This window comes from Oreochromis aureus, linkage group 5 (genome assembly GCF_013358895.1).
Source record: "Oreochromis aureus strain Israel breed Guangdong linkage group 5, ZZ_aureus, whole genome shotgun sequence".
NCBI classification, from domain to species: Eukaryota; Metazoa; Chordata; class Actinopteri; order Cichliformes; family Cichlidae; genus Oreochromis; species Oreochromis aureus.
In genome coordinates, this window is record NC_052946.1 from 19,719,638 (window position 1) to 19,742,057 (window position 22,420).

At 43.3% G+C, this 22,420-nt stretch overlaps 1 protein-coding gene across 3 annotated transcripts in view; it reads right to left on the reverse strand.

The window, feature by feature from the left end:
• Window positions 1-534: 534 nt before the first annotated feature.
• celsr2 (cadherin, EGF LAG seven-pass G-type receptor 2) overlaps window positions 535-22,420 on the reverse strand; it is a 68,359-nt gene continuing 46,473 nt past the window's right edge. The window contains exons 7-35 of one of the 3 annotated variants that reach the window (XM_031757211.2): window positions 20,338-20,495; window positions 19,758-19,921; window positions 19,348-19,473; window positions 17,563-17,732; window positions 16,971-17,150; window positions 16,774-16,887; window positions 16,430-16,586; window positions 16,081-16,222; window positions 15,744-15,864; window positions 14,297-14,480; window positions 14,076-14,177; window positions 13,854-13,948; window positions 12,585-12,794; window positions 12,184-12,367; window positions 9,812-10,130; window positions 9,498-9,665; window positions 9,300-9,423; window positions 9,013-9,213; window positions 8,752-8,926; window positions 7,264-7,376; window positions 6,958-7,040; window positions 6,658-6,784; window positions 6,457-6,567; window positions 5,011-5,141; window positions 4,827-4,912; window positions 4,553-4,723; window positions 3,886-4,098; window positions 3,589-3,811; window positions 535-1,768 (exon numbers count right to left, since the gene is read on the reverse strand). In XM_031757211.2, coding sequence (XP_031613071.1) covers window positions 1,762-1,768; window positions 3,589-3,811; window positions 3,886-4,098; window positions 4,553-4,723; window positions 4,827-4,912; window positions 5,011-5,141; window positions 6,457-6,567; window positions 6,658-6,784; window positions 6,958-7,040; window positions 7,264-7,376; window positions 8,752-8,926; window positions 9,013-9,213; window positions 9,300-9,423; window positions 9,498-9,665; window positions 9,812-10,130; window positions 12,184-12,367; window positions 12,585-12,794; window positions 13,854-13,948; window positions 14,076-14,177; window positions 14,297-14,480; window positions 15,744-15,864; window positions 16,081-16,222; window positions 16,430-16,586; window positions 16,774-16,887; window positions 16,971-17,150; window positions 17,563-17,732; window positions 19,348-19,473; window positions 19,758-19,921; window positions 20,338-20,495 — 4,359 coding nt within the window. In that variant the 3' untranslated portion in view covers window positions 535-1,761. Of the gene's footprint in view, window positions 1,824-3,588; window positions 3,812-3,885; window positions 4,099-4,552; window positions 4,724-4,826; window positions 4,913-5,010; window positions 5,142-6,456; window positions 6,568-6,657; window positions 6,785-6,957; window positions 7,041-7,263; window positions 7,377-8,751; window positions 8,927-9,012; window positions 9,214-9,299; window positions 9,424-9,497; window positions 9,666-9,811; window positions 10,131-12,183; window positions 12,368-12,584; window positions 12,795-13,853; window positions 13,949-14,075; window positions 14,178-14,296; window positions 14,481-15,743; window positions 15,865-16,080; window positions 16,223-16,429; window positions 16,587-16,773; window positions 16,888-16,970; window positions 17,151-17,562; window positions 17,733-19,347; window positions 19,474-19,757; window positions 19,922-20,337; window positions 20,496-22,420 lie in introns of all 3 variants that reach the window. The other 2 variants (XM_039612566.1, XM_039612565.1) reach the window with 2 other exon arrangements.

A 22,420-nucleotide genomic window follows, 5' to 3' on the forward strand; every position in this document is an offset into this window, starting at 1 on the left:
AATGAAATAGCAGCTCACATGTCCAGCTTACCTTAGCATAAAAAGCAAAAATAAAACAACTTGACTCCCAACAGGCGGCATGAGGACCTGGGACTGTTGTGGAGGCCCTTTCTAATAAGGTTGCGGCCCTCCATGACAGTCCCAACTCCTCATGTGGCCCTTTAGGGAAAACTAATCGCTCACCACTGCCATGGCTTTTTACCCTCCATCCGGAGCAGTTGAAAAGTCCCCACTAAACATGTAATATATAAAATAAAATAATTGTTATTACAATTTGTCATTTTAATATTAGAAAAAACCTGAGATAACATCTTCCTCAATAATCGTGGCCGTCAGGCTGTCACTCCATTACCATTTTTATCTAAAATAACTGTGTCCTGGCTGTGGATGACTCATTTTTCTAGCTCTCAAAACATAAAAGCACACTTTTCCAAAGTCCAAAAAGATTCCAGTGACGTTCATTGATGAGGACACAACACTCTGAAACAGAGCGTTACCTGAACTGGCTCCAATAAACAGGCCAAAACGACGGGAATGGTAGAAAACAGTTTAATCAGTACAAACAGGAGCGGCAGAGTGAAAGACAATCCTCTGTTTGGACACCAGTGTTATAACACCATGACTGACGTGGTAGTGTTGGCATGAAATTTATACATTAAACTCATATGGTTGGTAAAAAAAATGGCTTCACATCAATCTCAGTAGTTACTCATATAAGACTTTTTTTTCTTCTCCCCTCTCGGATATCAAGAGTATTTCCTAAATTCAAGGTCTGAACGTGTGTACATATTTACTAACATATGTTCTTGATTCATTTACAGGCCACTCTGTACAGTAAAAATGAATTACAGCTCAAATTTTCATGTATTTAATTACTTTACAAAAGACACAAGCTTCGCTGCTAGTCTATAAAATACAGCTGTTTAGTCACTGAACTCAGATGTGTGCGCCCTTCGGATAAAACAATGAAAAATTCCCACATCTGTAAAAAAAAAAAAAAAAAGAGATGTGCTCTCAGTGGCTTACAAAAAAAAAAGTGTATCAAAAGTCCTTTGAGTCTTTACTTTTTATGGTCTGCACATACAGGTTTGCTCCCACCTGTGGCCTCTGGAAACACTCTTCAGTAATCAGTAGCTTACATGGAGAATCCAGGCAGATGCAGTCAGTCTTAGTGAGCAGCTCACGGTCCACGAACACGCAAAGAGCCTCTGAGGACGACCCGCACTCGAGCGTGCTGTGTCTCTTGGATATTTTCAGGCCTGTAAAACTTCAACAGCCTGAGTCCGAAGTCATCGAACGTCAGACGGGCGGAGACGCCGACAGCTCCAGCGACCAGAGAGACGGCACAAAACACAGCAGTAGATGAAAATGGAAAATTTCCCTGAATGTTTGCAAGTGTACAACTAAATGAGCCCAAAAGTATGACTTCTTTTTATTATCTGTCATCATAACGATATAAAAATCCTGGAAAAATAAACAAAGTTGGGAAAAAAAATGGACCACCAGCCAATCGGGACAGTAAATCAAAAAAAGTGCATTTCTTCAAGTATGTAAACAAAACCATTTCTTTAAAGGGAGAGTGAGGCTTGTTGTGTGAGGGTGCGGGCGGGGTGGTGGTGCAAGGACTCCTGAAGTTTTGGCACACGTGTATGAACTCGCACGCACACACAAACTCCTTCAGATGACGAGAGGGGAAGGGGGAATTCCTTCTTTCCACAGTTTATCAAGGGGGAAATCCAGTGCTTCCTGTTTGCAGTCACTCTATGACCTGCAAAGACACACCCCTCCGTCAGCAAGGTCACATGGAGGTGTTGCAGTGGCTGCTGGGAAAACAGGGTGGGTACGATGAAGAGGAATCAGAGGTTGATGGAATGGAGAGACAAGTGTTGGAAACAAATGCAAGAAATTAAAAAAAGGAAATAAAAATGACAATGAAACACACACACACACACACACACACACACACACACACACACACACTGTGAGGGGTGACCGAAAAAATGATGCACCAATCTGAAGACAGTGATCCTGATTGTTTGTGAATGAGGATCAGAGCTTCATGGTATAAAACTAAAGAATAAAAATCTGAGATTTTTGGAAAGAGAAAAGGGGGTAAAGAAGGCTGATTAGTAAACTGGAATTCACACTGCTGTGAATAATGACTGCATTTCAAAATCTTTAAAGTACCTTTTAATGAATACAAAAGTGTTTATATCTGAACCAGCCATGGGCCACTGTTTTTATACAGTTTCATAGTAAAAGATTTCCTCTCTTCTTGCTGGATCTCCAGGTTTTTGTCTACATGATCATAAATAATTTCTATTCCTTTTTTCAAATACTTTTAATGTGCAAATTTGACGATGTGTCTCAATCCTCTTTGCGATGAACCTTCTCCTGACTGAGAAGTTTTTCTAGCATCTGTTGGTATCAAATCTTTGGCCTGAAGATTAGGGTCACTTTTAATTTTTCTTAACAGCTGCTAAAAAAAGACTTAATAAAATCCTATGTATAGGTGTGCAGGATCTTTAACTATCACTATGTTTACATTTATGGCACTAAAGTTTTCATTACCCTGTGAAAATGTCACCTATCACTGTGTCTACAGTTAAACTGACTTCAGGATCAGTGACACTGAGACGCCATTTAACAACCTTAAACAAGCAGTTTTATAAATGTGGTATTTTTTGGCTTGTTGTTCCGGAAATTTCAAACTGTGTGTAATAACCACACTTAAGAGTACTGTGTATGAGTCTTGAGCCCCCCTGTTACTTCTGTATATTTAAAAAAAAAAATAGCTGCAGCGATTTATTGAAAGATGCAAACATAAATGTAAATATAGCAAAAACAGTCTGTACAGTTTTTAACGTATTTGAAAGTCAATATTTGCTACGATCTTCTTTATTCTTCAGTCTGAACTCTCTTCTGGCCATAACTAAGACCTCGAGAAAGTCTGCAGAACTCAAAGTAAAATATAAATGGGACTCAAGACATTTGCACAGTATTATTCACATGTTGCACATGCACATGTTGTCTTTGCTTTATTCTGTACTAGTAAGATGCGTTTGCGTGAAGCACTAAGCCGCCTTAAAACAATGACAGAAAGCTGCTGATGTCCAGAACAGAGAAAAGGAGCGATGGCAGTAAAACTCACATTTAAAATAGAAAAGTTCTAAACTGCTCCTTTAAACAGGATGGCCACAGAAATGTATTACATATATGATATAGTAATTAATGTAATAAGATCAATGCCTATAGTGATAATATTTTAGACTTAAGTGAACTCTTTGAGCCCACACTGACTTTCACTGTGTACAGGATATCAGGAATGGTGCTGTCTTCATTTGGTTTCACGTTAACATTTAAGCGGTTCTGGTGGAAACGACACAGACTACGAAGAATGAAAACGACCACTGAGGACGGCAGCGAGACTCATAACTCAACACAGACAGCTGAACGAAACACTGAATGACTCCAGCGACAAACAGCGGACACACGTATGCCACGACACTGATGCGTTTGCATGAGTGAGTTTCCCTTTTCTCAGAATCTGATGCTGGTTTTCATCTGAATCGACTTCCTGATACTCACTCTGATCCCGATGAGTCGCCATCCACTGTCCCCGCCTTGATGCTCAGGGCGACCCCGTTAAGCTGGTCAGGCAGGCCGCGTTTAGCCGAGGCCGCTCGACTTTCACTAGAGGAGGATCCATGAGGGGACGCCGTACCCGGAGCGTTTTCGCACAGTTCATTGTTGATGCGGTTGAAGCTGTTCCTCTCCACGATGGGAGAGAGCTGCTTCTTCTTTAGGATCCCTGGACAGGAGTAAGATTTGGTTTGTGTCAGAGGTTTAAGCTTATTTATTTAATAATGGTATGGATGAACTTACCTTTGTGAGGGTGGGCGCTGAAGTTCGGCAGACTAGGCAGCAGCACCGTCACGCTTTCCTTTGTTCTGTCGTCCGACAATAACCGGGGGTCGCGGACGATTGGCTCCTGATTGGCCAGCGCTTCCATCTTAGCTCTGTCTCCACCTGTGAGCTCGCTGTCACTCACTGTGGCAGCGTACTCTCCGGGCCAGTACAGCTTATTCAGACCATTGTCTGGAAAACAAAAACACAGAGAGTGAGCTCAGCTCCTCTGATGGGTCGATGTTCCTGCTAGCTCAATGAACAGAAGCAACACGGTAAAGACGACTGAGCCAAAACTCCTCCACAATAACGTGAGACTGAACGTCACGCAGAAAACTATTACCTCAAGCTGCTGAATCGTGGGGTGCATTTTGCCTTAGATAAATAAATACTGACACATTGTGTTGTGTCATGTTTTTTTGATAATCGCAGCTTGTATCGACCTCATTTTAAGACCTGCTAAGGACTACATGACTTTTTTATATGCCTTCTAAGACCTTAGAACTGGGGAGGTGGTACAGCCTGCCCTCCATGTAGTTCGTGGGTGCACTTTCTTTTCACCCTGTATGTTTGACTACTTTTTACTCCATTTTGTGGTGTGACTTTAGTGTAAAGGCAATACATGTGAACAGCTTCAGGTGAGCACCTTGACTGAGAGGTTGAGGTCTCTTGGCGACATTGGATGCCAGATTTTCCCAGCATTCCTCTGGCGGGAGGGGGCCCTCCTCGTCCTCGCTGTCAGAGGAGTGAGTGGAAGCATAGGAGCCGCTCTGGTCGTCCTCCAGAGACAGGTCGCTGTCCGAGTCGCTGTCGTGATCTAAACATTGGTGGGTTAGCGTGAGTGAAAAGTGAATCCAGTGACGACATCAGTGCAAAAGTGGAAAAGTGAAGAACAGATTTGAGGAAAATGAGCACGCTACCGTCCAAGTGCTCCTTAGTTTCATGGAAGAGCGACGTGTGGTCGTTGAGAGCGATGTGCGCCTGACTGTTACTCAACCCGTCGTCACTGAGAAGATGGAAACAGTTCAGTTCACTAACTCAGTCCGTCACTCAGCACATATATTAGTTCACTCATATTAGTTTTTTATTAAGTGGTTTCCTCACCGGAGGACAAACGGCACGTAGCTCTGCTGGCTCTTCCCGCTCTGCATGGTGCCGTTCAGCGACACGCTGGATTCGCCGAAGGGGAGGTGGTACAACCTCCCGTCCATGTAGTTCGTGTTGCATTTATAGCTCTGGAATTGGAGGCAAGAGGCAGGCAGAGAAACATGTTATAAAAATATGATGCAGAGATATTTCAGATGTTCAGGGAGTTTATCGTTCCTGTTATCTTTTTTGTACAGATGCTAAGAAACAAACTTGGATCAGAGAGAAACAACTTCTTTTCTTTTAAACAAACGATCGCCAAATTGTGAAATTTATTCTCTAAATAATATTTAAACTGGTCTGTCATGTGAACTTGTATCTGTTTAGTCATTTGATGGATCAGTCATACATCACACTCTAAAAGACTAAGTGAAGGCAACCAGTAAAGGACTTATTTATAAGAGAGATTTTCCCACATTTTGCCGATTACAAGAAAAGTTCTGCTGATCCAAGTCAGATTTTTTCAGAATTTTGCAACCTTGCAACTTCTTAATGAAAACATTTCCACCCTTTCTCCAATAAGCCACCGGATCTATCTCTAAATCTACAATTGAAGAAGGTCTGTCACAAATCGACAGCACAGCCACATTGAGCATCTAAGAGAGGCCTGACAAGAAGATCTCGTGCAGAAATCACAGCTCCAGAGCACGTGCACACATAATCAGTACGTGCCAGACGTAACAGTTCAGGATACGGCACAGATTCCCCTTTCCAAACTCAGACTGTCTATTTCCTTCCTGATCGGTGCTCACAAACACTGGCCTCTCTGGCTCTGTTTTTGGAACGACGAGCACAACATTATCCTTACAAAAAATATTGTATTGAAACTGATTTTCATCCTTCTGCCTGAAAATCAGTTTCAATATGACTGATTTTCAGGCATAAGGATAGGTCTTTAAAATTCAGATTTTAAAGGGACTATAATTTTTGCTAAAGATGTCCATTCAATATCTGAGTGAGTATTTGTCTGTGGATTACATGCCACGCTCCAGTTTACCTGTTTGTTTACAGCAACAGGATGGCGTAGGTGTTTATTTATTTTTAGTTTTACGGTGGAGGTAGCGCTCTTTGGCACAGATGAATGAGATTTATTTGGTTTTACTTGTTTAGTAGAGTCAGTCAGCTAGTGGCACGTATCTGCATTATCATTTAGGGTGGAGAATAAATCCTCCCTCCTTTTCTATAAAATGTCAAAAAATATCTCAAAGCTCAGTCTGTTGGGAACAGATGGTGCAGTATCAACAGCGTAACTGATATCTGAGATAATTACAGATTTATTTCTTTAACAACAGCTTACACCATATTTTAGTTTTTTTAAAGAAACTCCAAATATGACAACAGCCTAACTAGGTATCCCAGAGGTGTCAAACCGAATGAAATTGTGACTTGTGACGAGGGACTCACAGATGCCTTGGATTTGATCATGTGATCAGGCCGCTTGCGGCTGCAGCAGTATTTCATGGCGTTCCTTGCTTCCTTATTGAAGACGATACGGAAGAAGAAAACAAAGGGACCCTGGAGTTGGATGACATGAAAAGGTTAAAGGTAAGCAAAAAGGCACAACTGAACCTTTCAAGCAGTTTCAGGGTGAAACGGAGGGCTCACCTGCACGCAGTTGAAACCAGCGAACAGGTAGTGGAAGATGATCATGTCGCTGTTGACGGAGAGGAGCGCGAGAAAACACGTGACTGAAACCAGGAAGAGGACAAAGCCTGCGGTCTTCAGGCCAGAGCTGCAGCGAGAGGAAGCACAAAGAGGAGTTAGTGAGGAGCTGTGGAAGGACTTCTGGAGACAGAAGAACGAGAGTGACCAGAAGACTCGGAAACCAACAACAAGAGCAGCACATCCTCTAATCAGGCAGGAAGCAAACAGCGCTGGTGTTGAATGACAGGCTGGGACACTCACACACGAGACTCTTTCTTCTCGATGCTGTGGCGTCTCAGCGAGCAGGAGGCTCTGGACGACAGGATGTACAGAAAGATGTTCATCTGTGGATACACAACACACCAGTATGTCACTACTTGCAACACAGCAGGAGTTTGTGACAAAACTAAAGTCAACTGTAGGTCTGCAGTGCAGCATGTTAGAAGAATAAACAATAATTAATGCACGCTGCTGAGGTGACAGCTTTACCTGCGTGTCTTTATATCTTTTAGTAAAACTACAAGATATTCATGTGCGATTGGATGGCAGGGATCTGCAGGTACTCACCGACACCACTATGGCGATGGGTCCTGCAAAGCTCCAGATCAGGGTATCGTACATAGACAACCAACAGAAATCAGGGTTTCCATAGCCTTCGGGGTCCAAACCCACCGCCAAACCTGGACCGACCCCAGAAAAAATAGACAGTGTGAAAAGTTTGTTTAATTTTTGCCTTGATTCACTTTTTACTGAAACTATTTTATCTCCAGAGGATGATGTCACAGTGAAAGTTACTAAAGCTGAATAAATAACGACTTCTCGTGGTGTGGCTGGGTATATGGACACGTTCTGTGGGTTTATAATCTGTACAGGAACTAACTTAATTGGCTATTCAATGAAACTAATTTAACTGCAAGACTGTTGATAATGACCAACTTGTACATCTGATATTCAGAACCCTGGTTTGATCCTGGGAAGAAATCTCTTTAGTTGTCGTGGTCCTGGGTCAGTTTTGTCGCATCAAGTCCGTTAAACTTCTGGGATATTAATCTGGTCAGTTAAGTAGCAGAGGGTTGTTAATCAGTTTCAGCTGCTTTGGTTTTAATGAAGTAAATAACAGGTGCACTAGAGGGGCAACAATGAGACTCCAGGAGACAGGCAGTTATTCTAGGAGAGCTGGACAGGGCCGTAGAAGGTCCTTAACCCATCAGCCGGACCAGTATCTGCTCCTTTGTGCAAAGAGGAAGAGGATGAGCAGTGCCAGAGCTCCAAAATGACCTCCAACAGGACACTGATGTGGATGTCTCTGCCCAAACAATCAGAAACAGACTTCATGAGGATGGCCTGAGGGTCTGACGTCCTCTAGTGGGCACTGCCTGCCAGGATGAGGAGAGAGTGTGTGTGCAACCATTCCCTGTTTGGAAGTTGTGTTGTTGCCTCTCCAGTACACTCGTTGTCACTTTAATTTCCACCAGAACAGCTGAAATGGACTCACAATGATTAATGCCTCCTAACTGAACAGATTGATATCTCTGAAGTTTAACTGACTTTGTGTTTTACTGTGATGGTCGAGTGTTCCCTTCTTTCTTTAGCAGTGTGGATTTATAGAAAATCCTTATGCAAAATAAAAATGTTGGGAAAAGCTAAAAGATTTAAAAAATGATTTGATTCAAAGAAATGTTTGGTGGTCATGAAAGACTTTATAAATAGCCAACAGCTGACAGCCGGCCAGTAACAATATAATTGTGATTATCTAAAAAAATCTGATCAAGAAAGGTGACCCTGTAAAAAAAAAAACCTTCCTCAAACCTTTTGCGATGTCTTCAGCTCACAGAGGAGATATAATGAAAAAGACAATTCAAATGTAATTGGTCTGTTATTTTTATTATCCACTCAGCTTTATTTTAAAAAATTAATTTGCTTTTGTACTTCTTTGTGATTCCCTCATTTCTGCTCCCGCTGTCACAAAAGACGTTCCTCATTATCCCACTCAACACACAAACTGGGTGGAGTGGTTTTCCTTTGTAGAGTGGGATTTTAATTCGAGGTTCACACCTGTGATAAAGGCAGGAACTCCCCAGCCAATCAGGTAGTAGAATCTCATGGGTCCATAATTGATGTCTCTGACTTCGCTGATCATGCGGTAAACATGCAGCCCCTCCAGGAAGAGCCAGGAGAAAGTGCAGAGGTAGAAGAAATGCAGCAGGATGGCGATGACTGTGCACACAAACTGCAGAGCGAATACAGAATGATTAAAACTTTGGGAGCTGTCTGGGCCGGAGGGAGGAGGCGAGAGACGAGAACCAAAGCGCTTACCGGGTTGTCGGCCTGGTTGATGCCAAGGATGAAGATGAGCTCTGAGAGGAAGAGAGCGGTGGCTCCATTGTTGATTATGCTCGTCTTGTTGGACTGCATGGCTCTCAGGCAGAGCAGGAAGATCGCGGTGAGGAGGAGGAAGCCCAGCGTCACACCAGCTGTGCTCCACGTCAGGATTTTGATGGGCAGGATCTCTCCGTTCTGGTGTGTTTAGAATGAGAAAACGTGATGTTACAGTGAGGAGCGACTCTGATTCTGATCACATGAGAAGTGTGAGTGTCACTCGCCTCTCTCCTGGAGATATCCATGAGAACCGCGAAACTCGTCATGTGGTAACACTGGCAGCTGATGTGGGTGCTGTTTCTGAAAACCACCTCGCAGCCTTTCGCCGACCAGCCGCCGTGACCAGCTCTGACACACAAACACAAACATGAGCGAAACACAACCTCGCCCGGGCTCCCCCATTCACTTACAGCTGCACTCACAGTATGGTGTGGTTCCAAAAGACACAGATGGGTTTGGAGCGCTCCTCGGTGGCGACCAAGCGGAACTGCACGGTGATGGGTTTGTCCAGCGCGTGCTGCAGCAGCGCGTCGTTGTCGTGCACCGTGATGCTGACCACCGGGGTGTTGATGACTGGACGCTTTGGGACACTGAGGCAAAAATACATGAATAAAGAAATAAAGTTTATTTTGTTTCTCCTCTGCCAGGAAAGGAAATGAAAATGACTAAAAGCAGCAGCAGATAAGCCTCTCTATACTTTCTACACTCTGTAAAAAGTCAGAATAAGTTTTATTACCGCAGACTTCTCTTATCTGGATCGTAGCTCTCGGGCAGCAGCGAGGCCAGGCTGTGAAAGATGATCACGCTGGCGACGGCGTCCTGCTGGCTGTCATCGGGGTGACGTTTCCTCCTGTTGGCCGAGCGGTTCCTCAGCGAGGACTCTGGGAAGACGTCCAGGTGTCTGTGGCCCTTCGTTTCCACAGGTGGTTGGAAGACTGAGTCTGGGAGGGTGACAGCCGTCTCCAGATCCGCAGGACGAGGGCCCCTCAGGGACTGATACCGCGGCAGTTTGGCGCCGGCGAAATTCATCTTTTTCAAACGGTCCACAGAGATGACTGCAAAAACCAGCACACATTCAAGGTCAGAGAGCGCTGCTTCAAAACGGGCTTCGGCGTTTTTAAGTTCAAACAGTTAATCTGACAGAAACGAATCTGATAACTGATTTCTCATTTTAGATAAAAAAAAGAGGACGTTTGAATTTAGGGCTTTTGTTCAATTTAATTTCCTCACATTTTATAAACCATGTGATTTATCTGTGAAATAAGAAGTTTAATGGAAATAATAGGACATAATCTGCTAAAACCTGCGACACAGAAGAAGGCGAAGGATGCGTTCCCTGTGACTGAACTGATATTGTTCAAAATTGTTATAGAAAAATCATCAATACAACCTGTTTTTAATCTGTAAGTATGAGAACCATACTAAGTGTTTGTTTTTAAAAATAAAGTTTGACCTTATTTTATTAAAACAGAAAAGGGAGCCTAACAGGAAATAAATATTCCCAGTTTTTAGTGTCATTTTTACCTCTACGTTTCCTATTTTGTTGTCATGTGGAGGTTCTTTTTTCTGCACACAATAACTTCTGGCTTTTCCACACTTGAGTCACATGCACAACTTTTTTCTTGCTCTTATTTGCTGTTTAGACTCTTTAATAAATCCCGTGTATTGTTTTCGTCCACGCAGCAAACTGATCAGGTATTGACCTCAACCTTTATTTGATCTCGACTACACATGAATGCTGTGATTGGGGTTTGCACCACTGCCAGTTTCCTCAGGGCAAATTCTGCTTTAAAAGCTGTGACGTGCACGTTAAACTGTCTTTCCTGCGCCTGATACAAACTCTTACACAGATAGCTCAGATAACCTCACAGCATGCGAGGGGGGAGTCATGTGTGAAGCATTTCCAGCAGTTAAAGGTGTTTGAAGTGCTCCTGTTGCGTGCAGCATGTGTCCTGATCACGGCAATGACATTATTATTTATATAGCAAATTTCATTACGTGTAAACTCGATGTGCTTAACATAACAGACAAAAACATGCACACAGTGATTAAATGTAAGTGGGGAGAATAAAAAGGGTTTGAGTTTGTTCTTGAATGTAGACGCAGCTGTGACTGACCTCAGGTCAGCGAGCAGCTTGTTGCAAAGAACAGGAGCACAGTAACTGAAACCTTAGATCAAATTCTGGGAACATTTAAAAGAGTTGCACTCGTTGACCTGAGAGATATAGCAGGGAGGGGTGCCAAACATAAGGCCCCGGGGCCAAAATCAGCCTACAAAAGACTCCAATCTGGCCCACTTGACAGCTTTAGAACAAGTGAACAAGTGCATACATTTTTGACTTTTAACTATATTTTCATTACTTTTTCCTGCTTTGACCTCCCTACAGCCATTCAACCATTCCTATTACACCAAACTAACAGAAATCTACTATAAAAACTACTATAAAAATGTGTCCACAGCAATTAAAATTTCACTGTGACATAACAAAAACTTCCTGTTTTATAATTACAGGACAGTCTGGGCAGTGACCAACCAGAACCTTTTCTGTAGTTTCCACATTTTTTCTTACAATTTATGATTTCTTTCATTTCCTACTGCTGTTTTTTTTTTTTTTTTTTTTTTTGTTATACAAGAAAACTGAGATGTACTGTTGAAATTGCACTTCTTTTCTAATAATAACATATATCAGGGAGTAAGTGTGCAGTTAAACTTCTTTATATCAATAGAAAGAGGCCCACGATGTACAGTGAGTCTGATATCCCTGTAGCAGGGTTATGGGCACTGAGTGAGTCACAGACGTACTGGGGGGGTCAAACCATTGGTGGCTTTATAAACTAATAGAAGGATTTTAAAGGTAATTCTGTGTTTAACTGGGCGTGAATGAAGTGACTTCAGTACTGGGGTAGTATTAGTCGACCTACTGATGATCTGAACAGCAAATACAGAACTACAGTAATCTAACCTGATTGATATGAAAGCATGGACTAACATCTCACAGAGTAAGATTGAGATAAGAATTTTCTTTTAATATATTCTTTGATATTTTTTTTAAGTGGAGTTCATTTGTGATGACAAGCTGAAAACTTTGGGCACTAAATATTACAAACCTATGTTTGGTGTGACAATGGTGAAGGGGCTGAGGTAAGTCTTCCTCATGTTCTGCGCCAGCGTGTTTGCGTATTCCTCGTAGTGGCGCAGGAGCGCCGCCGTGCCGCCCTCCGTGTGCTGGATCAGCTCCCAGTGCTGCCGTGTGTCTGGAGACAGGATGGAGCTTCCCACTCGGACCAGATTCTGTCAGAGAACAGCGAGAGTTCAGTGTGACAGGATGTCAGAGCAGAGAGTGAAATGAAGTGTGATGTACTCCCTGCAGATACAACATGACAGGCTGTGATGTCCAGCCAGGCAGGACTGGCCTCCTGTTTCCAGTTCTGTGTACTGAAACAGCCACAACAGAGCTCTGTTCTTACTCTCCGTCTGTGCGAGTGTTAGAAGTGACGTGGTTGTTCACCTCTGTGAAGTGGACGTCCTGTGTGGCGGTGAGGTTGAAGCCCTGCTGGCTGCTTTCATGACGCAGTAGACTCTGCGTGAGCCGGTAGGCCACTTTCACGTCGCTGCCGTAGAACTTCTCCGTGTGCAGCGTGGCGTTGGCCAACATCGCCGCCGTCTGCTGAATGCGCCCAGACTCGAGGAGCGAGGCGTTACGGAAAAACTTTTCAGACTGAAAGAAGAAAATAAATAAATCAAACAATTTATCACAAGACAAGAAATCCCAAAGACAAGTGTTAGTGACACAGAGATGAGATTCAAAGTGTAAATGTCTGCAGGTCAGACGAGATTAAAACTGAGGCAACACCTTTGTTGCCGTGCATGCTTCATTACTAGTATACTCCTAGTGCCCGAGATGAGGTGGAGCGCCTGTCTCAGTGGTGCAGGGATAACAAGTCGACAAAAGAACTGATCACTGACTTCAAGAAGAAAAAAAATATGGACATTAAGCCTTTAATTATCAGCAGGATGTGTGGAGAGGGTCACAGACTTAAACACCACAGAGGTGGTTAAAATAATAAAGATATTCAATTCAATTCAATTCTATTCCAAGCCCAGAGACGTTGAAGGGTTGCATCAGGAATCGAACATAAAATCCGCACCAAATCAAAGAGTGGATCCGCCCACTGGGGCGAGCGATTAGGAGATAAGTGGCTGAAAGTACATTCATTGATTTTTCCCAGAGGATGAATTGGAGGTTTTAATGATTCTTTGATCTTTTCCTGTATTTTGTGACGTGTCATTGCAGCACTTATCAGTTATCCCAGGAAGTAACTGACTTTTCCTGTAGCACCCCTGGGAAGTAGATTGTGAACACTCCTGGTCTCAAAAGCATCGACCATACTGACTTTAGCAATCGCCTGATTTATCCTTTAGTGAGATTTTGTGTGAAATACTTTGAGAAACATTAAATACACCATCATGAAATCCGGTCCAGCCTCTGATGGGATTAATCGCATTAGCTTTGATTTATAACCAAACACCTGCAGCCTCAGCTGGACTTTATTAAGTGCCGTTAATCTGCACAACACATACGCACATATTTAACAGTGTACCTAACGAAGAACAGTGTTTTGGTACTATCACTTTAAGCCAGTGATGCTCAGAGCAGCACTGCAGAGCAGCAGATGCTCATGAAAACATTTTATTTCTCCTCACAAATGAGGATGATGTTGTAGAAACTGGAAACTGACTTTAAAATTTAAAAAAGTGACAGAGAGAAGCTACACACCAAAGCTTTCAGCTTGCTGAAGGTAACGGAGGTGCAGTTGAAGAGATTAGGAGGCAGCCAGCCCTTATGCTCGTCACAGTGTCGAATCGCTGTGCCTGGGAAGGAGGAGAGGGAGCGTTATCGCATGAGGAAAAGGCTGCAGCTGAGAGAGAGCTTTAGGCAAGTTTCATATAGTGCCATTATTATATGGTAATTTGATGAGCTGCCAAAAAACCATCATACCGAGAGTTCCCTTGGGACAGGGAACCGCTGCAGGGAGACCAAACTTAGTCCTGGGCCACCATATCCCAGCCTCGATGGCCTGAGGGCAGCTGTCATATATTACTGAGAGAGATGGAGCAGGAAGGAGATGATGAGGATAAAATTAGAACAATATCTAATGTATTTGTACCTATAATGAAAAAAAGGGACTTGATGTGAAGCTGTAATTAACGTGTTCTGACCTTCACAGCCGTTAGGGGTAACCTCAGCAAACGGGTTGTCACAGCGGTCGCACTGACGTCCGATGACGCCGGGTTTGCACTGACACTGGCCGCTCTCTCGGTCACACGCTCTGGAGAAAGAGCCGACCGGGTAGCAGTCACACAGCAGGCAGGTGTCGCTGTCTTCAGGCCGGTAATGATTGTCCTGCAAACGAGAATTCTTCCTTAGCGCCACGGCAAGCTCAAACCACACGCTCAAAAGCATCTGACTGCCAGCAGACAAGTTGTTCTCCCACCCGGATTTTTTCTAGCCAGAGAAAAAGGTGGAAAACGACGCTACAAACCTTCAGCACACAAAATAAATCTTTAATTGTCCCTCAGCGCAGTGCGATGCAAAGCAAACACAGCTGTAAAAATGGATCAGCGCTGAATGTCAGAAGATGTATAACGACTGTTTATGAAAACAGCTTCTTCCTTAATATTAAGCCAGACTGCTACACGTGTCGTAGAAGTGTGCAAGAAACCAAGTTTGGACACAGATTCAGAGGTTTCACATATTCCTGTGATGGCCACATTTGTGCAGCTCTTTCTTCATTTCTCAGGAAAGAGTTCCCATAAAGCAGCAGAAGTCTGATGGATGTCTACAGATTTCTAATGTGGGTGAAATTCATTTGTTCTTGATGGCAAGTAAGGATCATACTTTTTGAATGACCTTAAAAGACTAAAAATATTTACTCACATTATTTTGATACCACAGCTTATATCTCTTTACAGGTTTGTTTGTACTTTATACAGATGAGAACTATTATTATTAGCAGAGCGAGGATTTTCAACGTAGCATTTCTAAACATAAATTCTTTAGAAAGCATAATTATAGGTGTACAATAATGTGCTTTAACTATGTAAACCTCAAAGCTTGCAAAATCAAGTTTAAACTGAGGGTTATTTTCCAATTTGCACACAGTATAAAAACTGCAGCAAGATTTTAAGAGTCACTTGAGAAACGATCATGCCGAAAACAAAAGGCATCAGTTTAGACTTGAGAAAAAGAATTGCTGATGCTCACAAAGCAGCACATGGCTATACAAAGTTATCACAGTGATTCCAAGTGTCAAGAACTGGAGTGAGAAGTATCATCAAGATCAAGAAAGAGAGCTAAAGAGTACACAACGAGTCTGGCAGAGGAAGGAAGGGAAATACTTCAAAGACTCTGGAAAGAAAACTAGTGAGAGATGAGTCTAAAGAACATGGAACAACTGCCAAGACACAAGTGAATGACTTATCCAAGTTGGGAATTATAGTGTTAAAGCAGACTGTCACTAGAACCCTGCAGGAGTGGACTGAACGGTATCAGACCAAGGGCTGGGATTGTGTGAAAGTTGTTAAAAAAAATGCACATCTTGTATTTATTTGAGTGGACATGATGTGCGCTTTATTACAGATGAATGAATCGGGGATGCTAGCTCACCTTGCAGCGACACTCTCCGCTCGTCTTGTTGCAATCAGAATCAAAACCCTTGTCTGTCTGACAGTTGCAGGGGCCGCAGGTCTTGTGACCCCACCAGCCTCTGGGACACGGCAGGTCGGTCCTGTGGGCACAGACATTACAGGTCAGTTGTCCTGTCTGTAGTGCAGGAGGAAGAACACTGCAGTGTTTTTTATTATTGTTATCATTTAGAAAATCAGTGCAGCGAAGAGGAAACAAACAAGCAGGGAGAGACAAACAGCAAAGGGTTGGATTTAAACCCAGCCCACTGGATTAAAACCAACCCTGCGGTGTTTTACATAAATGTGGAAGGCTGTACTTTTTCTCGCAGTAATTGCCGAAGTAGTTGTTGGGACAGTCACAGGTGTAACCGCGAGAGGAGCTCGGCTTCCTGGTGCACGCCGACTCGTGTTCACACGGGTTCAGCGAGCACACGTCAGTGCAGTTGGAGCCATAATAACCTGCAAAAACATAAAGCAGATGGGGATTTTCAGTAAACTGTGGGGAGCAAGGTGAGCTAGCATCCCCGATTCATTCGTGGTAAAAACAATAAACAACAATAAAAAAATGACGATTCATTTGAACAGAAAATTAAAGACAGAAACAGAATGATAAAAAGACAAAAACATGTAACGTTCGTGGGTTTGTGATCATGTGATGAGACTGACCATTGATGCATTTGCAAGAGTGGCTGTCCCAGTCGTCGCTGCAGTAGCTGTTGGACGGACAGGGACTGGAGCTGCAGGGATCGGGCACGCTGCAGCCCTGCTCCACGTTCACTTTCCTCGCCTGAGAGAGACTCACAGCCCCGCCGACACGCAGACCCTGCAGGGAAACAATCATACATGCAAGCAAAGCGGTGAAGCACAATGTCCTTAAAACTAAACAAACAGCTGTTCAGACAAATTCAAATAAAGCTTAATTTGAACCAAAACTTTAAAACATCAAACTGAACTGCTCGCCTTCACGGTCACAAACGCACACACGAATGTGGTCTGCAGAGAGGACAAACCTGTATGCAGCCGCGGAAGCCGTGCTGAATTTTCCCATCAGGCTTTGCCAAACCACCTACGCTCACAGTCTTCAATTTGGAGTCCCGCAGCTTTCCATCCACATCCATGCTGGCCTGAAAAGGAACACGGCAGTGACTTCATGGCTAAAAGCTACAAGAGTTTCATTTATAATCACAGCTAGAATTTAATAACTCACCAAGTAGAGTCCGTGATCTAAAGATAAAACAGCCTTATGGTGGCTCGCCACTCCCCCCGTTATGCTGATATCCAGCTGCAGATGATGCCAGTCTCCGTCGTTCACCAGCACCTCCTCCACACGGGAGAGAGTGGAGTCTTCCCCCCTGTGCAGCCCCATCAACACACTCCCACCACGCAGCTACAAAGATGAAAAGAGAGGAGGGAAGACACAGCAGGAGGGAGACGGACACAGGATGAAAAACTGACCGCAAAGAAACTGCTCTGCAGAAGATAACAACCTTTGAACAGCCTCCAGTTCAAAAGATCATCCCTTGTGTTGCAGCACATCATAGGTGTGCAGGGCTGGAAATAGACTGGCAGTAAGTTATGTAACATCAAAGAGGCGCCAGTCTAGACAAGCTCAACAAAAAAGAAATAAAGTTAGAATAAAGTTGAAAATGTCCCGTGTTTTGGGACATGTTTTCTCTTAACATCAGTGACTGCACATGTGCAAGCTTCTTTGCAACCCATCTTCACCTCAGCTCCTCCTCTCCTATCACATATGTGCTTCGGTCCTGACAGGAAGTGCGTTTCGGATATGTGGCTCTCACCTGCAGTGTGAGGTTGTGCTGCAGGCCAGAGGAGATGTGAAGCAGCGTGCTGCTGGCTTGGCGTGTGCGGAACATGAGCTCCACATGCCAGGGGACGGAGGCCGCCACCGTGGCGAGGTTATTCCACTGCAACAGGCTGTTACCCAGGAAACGCAGTGGGTTGGCCATAACTACAGAAAAAGAGGGCAGAGACAAAAACGGACAAAAAGCACATGAAATACTTCATGCTAAAGAGAGCGAGTGGCTGAAAGGCAGAAGGGGTGATGCTGAAAATGAGGAGGGAGAATTTCACAGTAGCTGACAGAGGGAGCCATTACTGTCAGAAAGGAAGCTCTCTGCAGCTTTTCTTCTGATTTCAGCCGAGACTGACTGAACAACCGTCACTCTTTGAGGTAAGAAAAGAGACGTAAGAAGCCTTACTCTACAGCTCTGCTTTCTGAACTGCAGCTTTTTAGAAATTCTAGAAATGCTTCCATGGAACAGATAAGATGACTCTGAAGTTATTTCTTTTCAACTGTGATTAAAATTTTCTTTTTTGATAATTTTCTCTCTTTTTTTTTTAGTATCAATGGTTGAAATCATTTCAACTTCCAACGCGCACTGAATGAGAAGTTTCCTCGGTCCCTTAAAATGCAGAGAAAAGTGACACGGAAGGACACTCTGCCTTATGTGCAGCAGTTTCCTCGGTATTAAGCTGTCTCTGTGTGAAGTGAAGGAAAGCACCTGAGTCACCCAGGCCCTAAGGATTGATTATCAATGACAAATAAACCTGACACACTGTGGCTGCAGGAGTAAGATGCAGACAGAGAATCTCCAGTTAGATTTCAATCAATTGGATTCAAATAAATAATAATAATAAAAAACTTCATTCAACACCTGGTTACCTTTGGCAGTCGTCATTTATGAATCCATATTTTGTGCATCGAGCTGAAAGCTAGGAAATATCTTTTTCTATTGATTTTGTCTGGTAAATGTCAGAGAATAATGAAAAACGCAATTTGCTGAAGGCTGAAAGCGAGTGACAGCTTCACGAACATCAAGGCACTAAAAACTCCTTTATTTAAAGTATGCTGAAATTTCACATTATTACACTAAAGTCTGCCCCACTTCCACACTCTCATCCTCACTTTTCCTTCACACGTGTCTGTTCTTCACAGCACACCTGTCAGCGCAACTCAGGAAGTTGTAATCCTCACTTGTTCTGCATTAGAAAAAACACACCAATAAATAACCCCACCCAACTTCTTGTAAAAACAAAGGTGTTTTTTGAACAATTTTTTTTTACTGCCGTCTCTTCTAAAGCTCGTTTCTCTTCGGCTGTCTCTTCTCAAATTCCTTTAAACCATAAATCAGCGCAGACAACAGCTGCAGGAGATCGAGTGAAACATAAAGAGACGCTGGACAGAAACATAAGCTACATACTGTATATATCTTCAAAGGTCAAAAAGCATTAGTATTAAACTGGTTCAACATCATGTAAACCAGAGAAAATTCAACATCAAGCAGATTACATTTCAAGTTCGGTCCTAAATCGGGCGTTTAAGCTGCTGTAATGAGATCACTGCACCCAGAAAGCAGCTATCAGCGTGCAGTAAAACACTCCAGACTGCTCAGGGTTTTTTCTTTGTTTGTTGGCTTTTTCGGGCATTAGCTGCCGCCACCACACTCACCTACAAGTTCACAGACCTCCATCACAGCTGCAGACAAATTCATATCTACTATTATCTTATGTCTGAGTGTCTCCCCCTCCCTGATGCCTCGCTCTTTTCCACTTGACTCACTCACCTCTTTCGCAGTTTCGTCCTCCAAACCCAAGTGGGCAATCACAGCTGAAGGAGCCCCACAGGTTCACACAGGTTCCTCCATTCAGGCATGGGTTATTGTTGCAGAAGTGTCTCTTGGCAGAGCATCCTTGAAGGGCAGGAAAATAAGAGGGTAATCCACCCGTTTGATCTATCCTAGCTCATTATTTCATCAGTAGAAAAGAGTCAGATGGTAATAAACTATTCATAGCAGGTACAACAATCATTTCCCACTGACTCTACCTTCCCCGCTGCTCTCATTATAGTCACTGCTGTTTCCTCTGCCAGGTTTTCCTCACTTGGCTGATCTAACAGTGTGCACTGTTTGACTGCAAAGCAGAGCCAGGTTTAAGAGCTGAACTAAAGGACAGCGAGCTTAAAAACAATGCATACCTGGCAGAGTGCCATTGTTCGCGATGAAGCTGGCCATGTCTATGTGCTGGTTGTCGATACGCAGGTTCTTCATGCAGCCCACAAACTGCTGGTTACGAACAGGAAAATCTTCTGGGAGTTTAGGGACTCCTCCGAGGAGCAAGGGGCCCGTCAGATCCAGAGACCTGACGACACAGAACCGTGAACATACATGCACCCGGAGCATCACTCTGCCTAAACCAAAACACATCATCACAGTAATGCGGGGGGTATGGGGAGAGAGGTGATGAAATATTTATTACAGGCACGGTCTTGCTGTGTTATTTTCCCCCGGGAGATAAAAAAGGAAAAAAAGGATAAACATCGCAGTGAATGAAAAACCAAAGCTTAGCTAACACCCCGCAGATGTGGAACCTCATTTCAAAACAAGTTTACTCGAACTCCTGAGGTGACGGCAAAGACAGTAATAAAGTAAATGGCTGAGATCAATACAGAAGTAAAGAGAGACTACACAAAGCAAAGGAAAAGAGGGTTAGTTACGGTTTATCTCTCGATCTCAACAGAACAGCTCTTTTCTCTGGTGTACCTGTTGCAAACTTACTTTTTGGACCCTGATTGGCTGCCCTGAGCAGAGCACGTGTAGTTTCCAATCATGTGCCCAAACCTCAGGGCCACAGAGGTGTCACAGTTGTCCACCGTCACTACTACGACCTTCTGGTCTGAGGGGCCCTGCGGGAGGCCGGCCTGGTTTAAGATTGGCTGTAGAAAGAGACAAACTCATGATAAATTATGGGGCACTTTCTCCATAAGGTGGGGAGCACCAACAATTGCTCCTTCTTGTTTTTCTCCTATCTTGCCAACTGAGGATTTAACTAAGAATAGTTTTATCTCACATTTTCATCCATATTCACAGGGATTTGGAATTTTGCCATTTTTGTAATGCATGTCAGATATAAATGAGAATTACTGACAAAATCATGAACCACAGAAAAGGAAAAAAAACAGTATTACCATGTTGCTATTTTTGATAGGCTGAGGTACTTTTGATCACTCAGCATTCATAAATAGCCTCAGAAATGTGTTATTATGAAAATACTTCATTATTGTGCTCCATTTGCTAAAAGATTAATAAAACAGAACAAAAAGTTTTGCGGGTCTCATCCGGAGCTAAGCTCTTTGTAGCTTTATGAGCCAGATTAAAGATTCAAGCTTTGAAAGTGGAAAACAACAGGCAAATAAATGATCTTTGGCATCGCACTCAGTTCAGTTCCCGTTCAGCATTAGCTCGCTGCCGTCGAGCATTTTAATAATTCAGATCATAGCAGCTCGAGGTAAAGGCAACGGCTGGCAAGCAAACACACATGCACGCATGCATGCACGCACACATGCGGGAGATGGGCTTGCTCTCCGCAGGACATCGCCCGGTCGACAAAGGATCTTTTCATTGTCTGAGAAATCAATAGGAGGGGAGTAAGAAAAGGAGGAGGAGGGCTGGAGAGAGAGAATTATGATGCTGTCAATAAAGGTCGCGACCTCTTTTCAAACCGCCCGGTTTCTCCGGGGTCACGTCAAGCTCCTAATAACCCTAAGTGTAGGTTCAAGCTGGTGTCGCGAGCTGAGTGCAGAGCAGTGACCACCCTCACGCACAGCTGACCAGTTTGGCCGTCTGCAGGCGAGGACGGGCCGCTGAGCCGTCAGCTGGTCAGACAGGATTTAGCAGGAATTATCTAGTCTCATGTGCAGCGATAGTAAGAAAAAATCGGCTCATTGTTGATGGCTTCGAAACACACATTAGGTTTCTGTTTTCACTGTCTGAAAAACGGATTCCTCCATGAGGTTAAATTAAAACACACTTCCCCTCTGGATGAGCCTCAGGAATGATAATTTCCTGACTGTTATGACTTCCTTTGTCGCTGCCGTCTGATCTCTTAATTTAAAAGCTCTGATGAAAGACACCCAGCTAGAGATATACTGCAGATTTTCAGCAGCTCAATCCTTGCAAGTCTATTAAAAAAAAACAGTATAGAAAGTATGAAGTAATGATAGATAATTTTAGCTGAAAGCACTGCCGCAATTTAACTCATCTCACATGATTTGCATCGAGGGGATTGCATGAAATCTGTAAAAGAGAGGCGACAGTTAGTTAAATTTCCCCTTTTGTGTCTTGTGATCGCAGTGTGCAGAGTGCTGGTGATATGAACAGCACCAATAATAACCCAAAATAACCCACAATGCAAAGAGGGTCACGTAGGTGGATTATCAGGTATTGATCCAAGTTAATCACTAACGACTCTTCAGAGGCTCAAAACATACAGAAAGGATGGTTTATAGAAAAGGTGGTAAAACAATAGTGGGCAGAGGGCTTACTGCAGTTTTTAGGTGCACTGAGGTTTACTTTAATATTTTCATTTCTGATAACTGCTTGGCAGCTTGCTGCTTTGCCGAAAAAAGATATAAATGTTGCAAAAAGCGCATGCTAATGCAATATAATGCAGAAAAGATTAAACCTGTGGTTTTTTTATGAGTTAGCAGTAGACTCTGTCCTGAACTCATGCAATCTACGTCGACTCATAAACATCAGGACTTTTGCAAAGAAGTCAAAGTATTCAAAAACACAAAGATCATAGAAACGTTTTTAAAGTAGTGGTTTGTTTTTCAGAACCATACTCCACTTTCAATAAAAA